The sequence below is a fragment of the Fragaria vesca genome, linkage group LG5 (assembly GCF_000184155.1).
Source record: "Fragaria vesca subsp. vesca linkage group LG5, FraVesHawaii_1.0, whole genome shotgun sequence".
In the NCBI taxonomy this organism is placed as follows: Eukaryota; Viridiplantae; Streptophyta; class Magnoliopsida; order Rosales; family Rosaceae; genus Fragaria; species Fragaria vesca.
In genome coordinates this window covers 7,571,774-7,581,980 of record NC_020495.1, presented here as the reverse complement: position 1 = coordinate 7,581,980, position 10,207 = coordinate 7,571,774, and the positions used below count along the sequence as shown (strand labels likewise).

The 10,207-nt window shown below is 38.4% G+C and overlaps 2 protein-coding genes across 2 annotated transcripts; both read left to right on the top strand.

Annotated features, from left to right (window-relative positions):
• Window positions 1-2,341: 2,341 nt before the first annotated feature.
• On the top strand, window positions 2,342-4,347 carry LOC101310704. Its single transcript, XM_004299246.1, has 2 exons — window positions 2,342-2,808; window positions 3,933-4,347. Exon 1 carries the CDS (start codon window positions 2,423-2,425, stop codon window positions 2,801-2,803), a length of 381 nt encoding a protein of 126 aa, XP_004299294.1. The 5' UTR covers window positions 2,342-2,422; the 3' UTR covers window positions 2,804-2,808; window positions 3,933-4,347.
• A 1,899-nt stretch (window positions 4,348-6,246) lies between these two features.
• Window positions 6,247-7,218, top strand: LOC101298135 (uncharacterized mitochondrial protein AtMg00810-like). Its single transcript, XM_004301062.1, has 2 exons — window positions 6,247-6,321; window positions 6,508-7,218. The coding sequence occupies exons 1-2, from the start codon at window positions 6,247-6,249 to the stop codon at window positions 7,216-7,218; spliced, it is 786 nt and encodes a 261-aa protein (XP_004301110.1).
• Window positions 7,219-10,207: the final 2,989 nt, after the last annotated feature.

Here is a 10,207-nt window from a genome sequence, read left to right as displayed (position 1 = left end):
ATCATCTTTTTACATATTGTAAGTTCGCTTAGAGTGCGTGGTGCTTATCTCCACATCAAGTTTTTTTTTTTGATATGATATCTCCACATCAAGTTAGACCGCCTTTTGGGCAACCCTTTCTTCCATAGTTAAAACACTTTATTCTCATATCTGACTATGCTAATATTCAGTTGGCTTTAATGATCTGCTGGTCTATTTGACATTCTCGTAATCATTTAATATTTCACCAAATTCGTGCTTCTAATTCTCAATATCAGAAAAATAAAAATGTTGTGAAACCCAACATTAGTTGGAGGAAGTCCAGTCCACCAAAGGTGTGGATGAAGCCCACAACGAAATGGAGCGTGAAGACTCAATATCAACCGAATGAAGTCCACAAAAGGAGTGGATGGGGTCCACCACGAAGTGAAGGCTCAACATCAGTTGAAAGAAGTCTAAGATCAAGAATCTAGCTTATTTCAAGGAAGTAGAATGCACAAGCTCATTGATGCCATACCTCCAATCACATGCGGTGGGCTACCAAGACGCAACACACGGCCACGGTGACATATCTTCAGTCACCGGAGATAGATGATCAAAACCATGGAAATAGTCAAACTGGCCGAAGGGCAAATATAGACCCACTAGAAGAGAACAATTCCACCACTTTACACGTATGATTTCAACTGAACTCTCGTTAACCCGCTTAGTGCTAAAAATGACAACAACAAGATTAAAAACCTAAAAAAAACTAGATTAATAACCTTACTTAGCTAGGCCCAACCCATAAGTAGACCAAAAACCCAATTTAATAACCTAGCCCGATTCCATTACCATCTACCACAATCAATGACTAAAATATCAGGTTTCGAGGAGATTTTGATAGTCCAAAAATTGGATATTTCGATTATTTCGATAGAAATATCTGAAATATATAGATATCAACAAGTTTTTGAGAAAAATGATGGAAACTTGTAGAAAAACATAGAAGCTTTAAATGAATCCTTAAGAGATATTGATATGATCAATTATATACTTCATTTCAAAAGAAAATACTAAACAAATACCATTACATAATAGGTTTGAATTTGAAGTGAATTAGTACATATTTGAGTCATTCAGTATCTTAAATTCATAGAAATTGTACTTTTTTAGAAAGAGATAATAGATATAGGCTGTCATAATTTGCTACTACTACTGGCTTCTAGAACATTAGGAGCTTACAAGAGTATTAGGATACTAAATAATTAATATGATTAATTAGAATGAATCTTACTTATATTTACATGTGCATGCAAACTACCAAGGCGTGTTCCTACACTGGTGGTTGGGTTCTTTCCTATATCCCTCGGCAACCAAGGTTCAAATCACATTTTAAGTTATTTTGACCGATTCCTTGATTTTAAAAATTTGGGCCGAGGTTGGGACAAAACGATTTTGAGCCCAAGTTGGGCAGTTGGGTTTGAGAATATCGGGAATTTCACCAAAATATTGCAAATTTCCGAAAATTTCGCGAATTATCCAATGTTTCAGATGATACTTACTTGGTAAATTGATATTTTCGATTTTTCAATCCTTCCCCACAACTCATTCGCCGCCCGCCTCAAGGACCACCTTGAACAAGCTGCCACCACCTCTAAGACTCGAACTCGAAAACACCAGACCCGATCTCAGAAGCACCGACAGCAGCTCGACTACACCAAGACGCCAAGTTACTAGTTACCATCGTCATCTGATGGCAGACCACATACCATGCCGCACCTATGTCCATACGACTCCCGAACCACACAGAGACAAAGACAAAAAATAGGCCAAATCAGAGGTCTGACTTCAAATTGATGCATATCCAATAACCAGAAGGCCATGGCCATCAAACACATGTCTGACAACCTCACTGCAACGACGAGGCAAGCCCACCTGACGTGGAGAGCCGCCAAAGAAGAAAACCTTAACTAACCTTTGCTCAAGAGCGTACAACCCCACAAAATCAATGTTCAAATCGAGAATCATCAATCCATAAAACAATTCTCCATTTCCGGCCACGTGAATCGAACCTCAGTTGTCCAATTGTCATCCAAACACCTTATCTAATCCTGCTAAGTTGACATTTGAGTAATATTTAGGACATTTTTATATATAACATATCTATATATTTTCACAATCCTTTTATCTTTCCTTTTGAAATATCGATATTTTCCTGTATTTCCGTTGAAATATCCATTTTTTGAACCTTCAAAATTTTCTTGAAAACCGAAATTTTAGCCCATGATAGATGGAGGTATTTGTAATAACCAAAAATAGAAATAAAATAAAAGCTTCAAAAAATGGGTGAAAATTGTTGTTATGAAACAAAATGAATAAAACACGTGTACATCACAAAACTTCTTCTTCCCCAAAGACGAACACCCCTCTTCTCTCAGGAACCACCTGATCTGAATCTCCAATGGCAAAAACGGCGTCGTCTCTCCTCCAAACCCTAAGGCGCTACGTGAAGAAGCCCTGGGAGATAACCGGCCCTTGCGCCGACCCGGAATACCGACTCGCCGTGCCTCTCGCCACCGAGTACCGCCTGGAGTGCCCCGCCACCGTGAAGGTCGCCGCCTGCGTGCCCACCGCCAACCCCGAGCACGTCTTCGACATCAAGTACTTCCCTCGCGACCAGCGCCGCAACCGGCCCCCGATCAAACGCACCGTTTTGAAGAAGGCCGACGTGGAGAAGCAGATGAAGGAGAAGACCTTCACCGCCTCGGATTTCCCGCCGGTGTACTTGGTGGATTTCGTCGAGGAGGACTACAATGCCAGAGGTGGAGGCTATTGTAAATGAACTAGGTGAGCTTTGCTGAATCGTAATTTTGATTTTTGTTTGGGATTTTAGAGTTTTGATTATAATTTCTGAGAAAAATTGATGATTATGATGGAAATTATTGGTGAAATGTAGAAATGAGGTTATCTATATGCAAATGTAGGTTGGGGGAGTGTTGAAACAGTTTTTGTTTCTAAAGATGGTATGCATTGTGTTGTCTTATCATAGCGTGATGACTTAAGAGTTTCGATTTGAGAGCCATTTGTGTTGGGGGATTTTAGTAACAGTTGTTGCATTGTTGGTCTTGAGTTTGTCGAGTATGCATGTGCCTCCCTTGGGGCTGGGGAATTCATGAGATTGATGACCAAAGTTTGATTGGTGCTTCGGAAGCGTATGTCTACCAAATTTTGATTGGTTTTAATTGTTGCTTGTAGAGGTATTGTAGCTGTACTTTTTTATCAGTGCGATTCCTTGTTCTATGTAAGTGAATTAGACTTTTTTCTTACGTCGTAAAACCTTTTATATGCTTCACTGTTATGGCATTATTGTTCGGAAACTATGAGATGTTCCCATCAGTGTCTTATTAGACAGCTAGTGATAGTCAAGTTCTAACACCCTTGTTTACACCTTCAACCTTGAGGCATAGTCCCTGCCTCATTGGAGGATCAAAGATATGGCTGCATTGCCTGATTTTGGAAGTTTTACTGTTATCCTTATCTCTGTTGTAAACTTAATTGAAGAAGAGATTGGATAACAATGATCTAATGTTGCAAGGTGTTTGTTTTACCCCATCAATTTAGCTTGTTCATAGTTGACCGTATACCATGAGTTTGGTGATGGTTTTCAACTGCTCCATTTCATTGAGCTAATCAATGTACTTCTTTGATGTACTATGAAATGGAGGATATCGTAAAATTGTCGAAAGTACACTAGAATGGAGGATATCCACATGCCCTTTCCTGTTTCTCTCTTTCGTTCCTTTTTTTTTTAGTCTCTGTATATTGCTTTCCTGGTTATATCCTCTCTTTTTTTCTTCTTCTTCTTCTTTCTGGACTTCTGTTTGCTGTTGCTTTGCTTATTCTGATCACGTAATTGTAATATTACTATGTCCTAGTCCCGACTATACTCTTAGCATTTTGGTTTCTTGCAGGCTTATGGACTAGTGGAACTGACACTAAAGAGGTGGTCTCATGCTAGGATACATGTTCGTCTAGTCCCTTCAGTTATTGTAATGCTGGTTTGATGTGAAATAAAGAGTACTTGCTTCTACAACCCTATTTTTCCCTTTGTTTGTCGAAGAATGTATTTGTATAAACCCAAATGCAACAGCAGTTGGTTAATGGATGACAGAAAAGAGTTCATTACATTTTGTGAAACCTCTTGATTTGCTTTCCTGGCTACCCATATTTTATAAAAACCAAATGCCTTGTGGGATCGTGTAAGTTTTGATGATTATCATGAGCAAGATGATCGAATGGATCACTGGAAATGGTCCCTTTGGACTTTGGAGTGACTTTTCTCTCAAAAGTGAGCCTATGCTGTGGAGATCTTAGTCCCACTTTCATATTTCTACATAGTCCTCTCCCCGTTTTCCAGATTCTTTTTCTGTTGGCCAAATAGATGATAGTCACTCTTGTAATAGTATAGTTTCAACAATTCAGGTCATTCTTCATTTCTTGCTTTCTGTAGGCTTTAGACTGGATCCTAATGCTTGTGATTACCCTAGTTGATGATTGAGAATTAAACCAGTGTTTTGTGACTACCCTAGTTGGCAAACCTTTTGCTTCTACAGTCTAGACTAAATCTAACCCTGCTTAACCTAGTTTCTAAGGTCCATAGAATCATAGATAGAGATGTAATGAACTCTCTAGAAAGTTTAAAGTCTAAATTGGACTAGAATGTCCATCATACTCTATGCCTTATTCGCTGATGCAGTGACGTTTCGATCAGATTGGCCGAGAGAACTTGGGTGTTTTTATAAGGTGAACTTTTTAAGCAACTTCAATGATATGTGGCAAGCAATGGCGTACGCACCCAATGTTGGATGTTTGTACCCAATTCATACCAAAACATCTCTAGGTTGTTCGGAACAATTTTAGAGTCCGTACTCCGTACCACATAGAGCGCATGATCCACAAGGTTGGTCTTATGATCTATGGAACTCGAATCTCACAAGGTTTTATGCTCCGGAATGATGAGTGTACTTGGTGGAGGTCATCGGAAGATGTCCACCACCACCACCGTGCACGAAAAAAACAGTGCCGCACCTGGGTTTCCTCCCTTTGGTTACATATTTTCCCTTTTCTATTCCTAGCTAGCTTATTAACCTTGGGACTTTGTTAACCTTACAAGTAGGGGTGGACTCGGTCCCAACGGTTCGATTTGTAGACACTAACCGAAAATCGAAACTAAAGCTTCGGTTTTCTATTTTTTAGAACCGAAACTGATAAAAATATATAAAAACCGCTCTCGTCAGTTAACTGAATATCGGTTCGGTTTCGGTACTGTTTCGGTTACAAAACTTACTATCCATAATATTTTTCGCACTTAACCAAATAACATAAAAATAAAAATATGTAAGTTATAAACCATCAACACTTTAAATAAGTTACTCTAATGGGTTCAAACAAGTAATTAAAAAAAAAAAATAGAAAGCTAAAGTTTATACATTATTCATTTAGAGCCTCCAACATTCATATATATCAAAAGAAAAGACTACATGAGAAGGAATTAGGTTAGACTTAAACACTTAAAATACATAATCATGTTTGTGGAAGCCTACTATTTGTAACCTATAACCAATAAAAAAATGACACGTATAATTAAGTATTAATAATCAAAAGAATATATGTCAGTTCGGTTCGGTTTAATCAGTTTTTAGGATGCACGGAACCTCAAACCGACACCGTATTACTCGGTTAGTGTGGTTTTCGAAACCGATTGCCTCGGTTTCATTCGGTTTCGGTTATTCGGTGAGGTTTTGAATGGTTTCAGTTTTTTCGGTGCCTAAAAGTCCACCCCTACTTACAAGTCCTTGACGGGAGCTAGCTAGGGTTTACCATGATATTCCAATCCAACATCCACATAGCAAGACTACATTGTCTCTCTTTAAAAGTGCTTCCCAATTATTTTTACCCTCAATTCGCACACACTTAGACCCTGTGAAATGTTAGATCTAGCACACATAATACAGTAATTATTATTATTTTTTTTCTGAATGAACCATACAATATATGTTTGCTACAGCTAGCTAGCTTACAACAACATTAACATAAAAACTTCAGCTTATGTAATCAAACTCACAACTTACTAGGAGATTTTGGATTTAGACTATCCTCATGTTTTCAATATGTACATGGACTCTTGCATCCCTTCCAGCTGGTAAAGTTCCCATCTGCTGTCGATGGGTTTACAAGATAAAACGCAAGTTTGATGGGTCGATAGAGCGGTATAAGGCGAGACAAATGGCGAAAGGTTTCACTCAATTGGAGGGAGTTGACTATCAAGACACTTTTTCACCCACGGCTAAAATCATCTATGTTCGCTGTTTATTAGCCTTAGCAGCTACCTGTGGATGGTCCCTTCATCAGCTCGACGTCAATAATGCTTTTCTCCATGGTGATTTAGATGAAGAAATTTACATGTCTCTGCCGCCAGGGCTTCAGCGACAGGGGGAGGACTGATTGGTTTGTTGCTTACATAAGTCATTATATGGGTTGAAGCAGGCATCCCGTCAATGGTTTGCCAAATTTTCTGAAGCCATTCATTCAGCTGGCTATGTGCAATCAAAAGCTGATTACTCTCTATTCACTAGAAAGCAAGGCAAGTCTTTCACTATCCTCTTGATATATGTGGATGATATTTTGATTACTGGCAATGATCCTGAAAGCATAGCTGATGTGAAGAAATTCCTGCATAATAATTTTCGTCTTAAAGACCTAGGTGACTTGAAGTATTTCCTTGGTATTGAGATTTGTGCATCTAGGAATGGTATTTATATTTCTCAGCGTAAATATGCTTTGGAGATTATCAAAGATGCAGGGTTATTAGGTGCTGCTCTCATTGACACTCCCATGGAACGTGGCTCAAAATTGAGTGATAAGAGTGAACCACTCAAAGATCCGGGAAAATACAGGAGATTGGTTGGGCGATTAATATATCTCACAGTTTTAAGACTGGACATTACATATGTTGTTCATGTCTTGAGCATATTCATGCACCAACCTCGAAAGGATCATTGGGAGGCAGCTTTGCGAGTTGTACGTTTTTTGAAAAATTCCCCTGGTCAAGGTCTCTTCTTTTCTTCAAACAGTGATTTTCGGTTGAGAGCTTACTGTGATTTAAATTGGGCAAGCTGCCCACTTACTAGAAGATCTACTACGGGGTACTGCGTATTCTTAGGTCTATCATTGATCTCATGGAGGTCGAAGCGCTAGAAAACAGTCTCTCTTTCTTCAGCTGAGGCCGAATATCGTGCAATGATAGGAGCTTGTTGTGAATTAACGTGGCTTCGCTATTTACTTAGAGACTTGGGAGTTTTGCATCAAGAGGTTGCTTTGTTATATTGTGACAATAAAGCTGCATTACATATCACAGCTAATCCGGTGTTCCATGAACGTACAAGACATATAGAGATGGATTGCCACTTTATAAGAGACAAGATTTTAGAAGGTTTGTTGAAACAAGATTTGTAAGTTCTCCGAATCAGCTAGCAGATGTTTTAACCAAAACTTTGGGAAAGGAGGTGTTCATGTCAATGATTCGCAAGTTGGGAGTGCAAGACATCCACTCTCCAACTTGAGGGGGAGTGTTGGAAAGTCAAATCAGCAATATCCTTTGTATTAGTTGTGAATATATATTTTCCTTATATTGTCCTTGATTGTAGTTGATAGCAGATTTATAGGAAAGAGATAGATATGTAGAATCAGTTAGCTAGCTGTATAACGATGTATATATTCTCATTCAGATATCAATGAAAACTTACTTCACCAAAATATCTGTTCTTCTTTATTTCACTTTTTCATCTTAACATGGTATCAGAGCGGGTCCCTCTCAAATTCTCATGGGCCCGATTTGAGTTCATTCTCTCGTCCGGTTCGGGATTCTATTCTCTCGTTCGGTTCCGGCTTCTTATCTCACCATCGGAATGTTCCGATTGGATTGTCACCAAGTGTCCCTTGGTTCGTTCCATCCCGATTCATTCCACTTACGGACCTTGAGTCAGGTTGCACGTGAGGGGGCGTATTAAAAAGTATTGGAGAGGAATAGATCCCACATCAGAAAAGTGACAAATAAAATATAACTTATATGTGGATGGATCTTATTCAATTGTACCGAGGTCTTTTGTGATTAAAACCCAACACCTTATAGGTGATTAAGTTGGGACAGTATTGGTACAATGTGATCCATTGACCACGCTTGTCGTTGTTTAACATGGTATCATAGCATATTGCCAGAATTAGTTTATCATGCCTTGAAGTTAACATGATCAACAGTGCACCGGTACCATACCTTTTCTGATCCCAGAATGCCCTCACTGAATTTTGTTACTCACTTTCCCTCTCTTTGGTGGCCAGGCCACAAAGCTCTCTCTTGCAGCAGAACTTGTCAAGCTGCTGCAGCTTTGCATTATATTCACAATAGGCAGATAGACTTCACAGTTCACACCCCGATCGAGCACATACAGCATTTAATTTTGGTTTTGATCAATTGCTGTTGCTCGCCGTTAAGTGTTTCTTACCTTCTTTTTCCCTTCCCTTTAGGGCTTGCCACTGTCACTTTCACTGTCAGAAAAACAGACAAGAAGATCGAAGAAGAAGAAGCAGCAGCGATTATATAAATATAAAGAATCTCTCTCTCTCTATACACACACACACACTAGATATATGCGCTTGTGAAGAGTGAAGAGTTCAGTAACAATATATGTATATATATCTTTATTCCATATGAGACTATCCCTATCCCGATCTTATAACTCCTCTCCCAGCAGAGTCCCAGCACATAGCTAAATACACCAGACAATTCGAATTTGGGTGGATCCATATGGATCTCTCCCTCTTCGGCTCCATATTTCATCATTTTGATTTGTCAACTAGCTCTTGATCAGTTCTTTTCTAGTACTTGATTAAGGTTTCCCTAATATGATAGATAATTAATATACATACATACATACATATATATATAATATATATATATATATATATTTATTTATTTATTTATACATACACGGACACACACAAAGGAGATCGATTTCTCATCAAGTCCGTGACTTCTTCATTCTTTATGTACCCCAACAAATTAAGCATATACAAAAAGGAAATAAATGAAGAAAACTAATTATTGGTGGAGCTGGGGGTGTTGTGGCTCTTAAAACTCGAAGTAATGGGTTTCAACACTTTCCTGAACAAAGAGTAACACTACGTACTGCAGTCTGGGCTAGCTAGAGAAATTAAGAATTTAAGATATATATGAAAGCCGGGAAGAAAGACAAAACGACTCTTCTCGTGAAACCCACCTCTTCTTTTTCTGCTAGTTTACAGCAGATAGACACAGAGCTAGATATAACTTCTGGGTTTCCTAATGAACGCCCTAAACCTGCAGTAAAAATGACCAAAGCTTCTTAAATGTGAAGAGCTAGGTTAATTAGGGCTGGCTTTTACTTCTGTATATGTTCTTTTGAGCTAGCTAATGACTTTCAGAGGAATTATGACCTTTTATATTGCTCCAAAATTGGTTAAAAGTAGAGGAACATTTGCTGATGATAAATTACTAGAAATGAAATGTGTAAAACAGTCCTGGGGAAATGTCAGGGTGTCGGCTGGTGATTTTCTCTGACTTGATAGAGAAAGTAGCTAGAGCTACAGATGAGGGATGATAAAAATCAGATTTAGTACGTTCGTTCATTCAGCTTTTGAATCACTGCAAGTCTGCAACTGCATGTAGTCTATAATTAACACCGGCCTTCCTCGATCAATTATTTTGTTGAAAAGATTCCACTTTTCTTGATTGATTATTGAGGTGCATTCATATTAATGAAAGCAAACAACTTCTCTCTCTCTCTCTCTCTCTATATATATATATATCTATCTATCTATATATATATATATATATGTCAATTATTCTGGTGATTGAATATTCCAAGTTTAGCTGTAAATTGATAGACTTATTCGTATTTTCATAAATGCAAGATGAATGTAACCTAGCTAAGTAAGCTAACACAGGAAGCACCTAGCCTCTTATATATTATGTTCTCCTTTTTCTCTATGTATGTACTGAAACTGTGTGTGTGGCTATCTACAATACAAAGTATATTTGGATTGATCGAAATAACCAAACACAGTACCGCTAGCTAGAGCTAGGTTCTTTTTTCCTCAATTGTTTTGCAAACTTGTGAGCTAGTATATGTTTGTTTGGCCAGTACTTACA

Coding starts and splice junctions, on each gene's coding strand:
- LOC101298135 (XM_004301062.1), top strand. CDS start 6,247: ATGGCGAAAGGTTTCACTCAATTGGAGGGAGTTGACTATCAAGACACT. Junction 6,322..6,507: donor CCACGGCTAAAATCATCTAT/GTTCGCTGTTTA, acceptor GGGTTGAAGCAG/GCATCCCGTCAATGGTTTGC.
- LOC101310704 (XM_004299246.1), top strand. CDS start 2,423: ATGGCAAAAACGGCGTCGTCTCTCCTCCAAACCCTAAGGCGCTACGTG.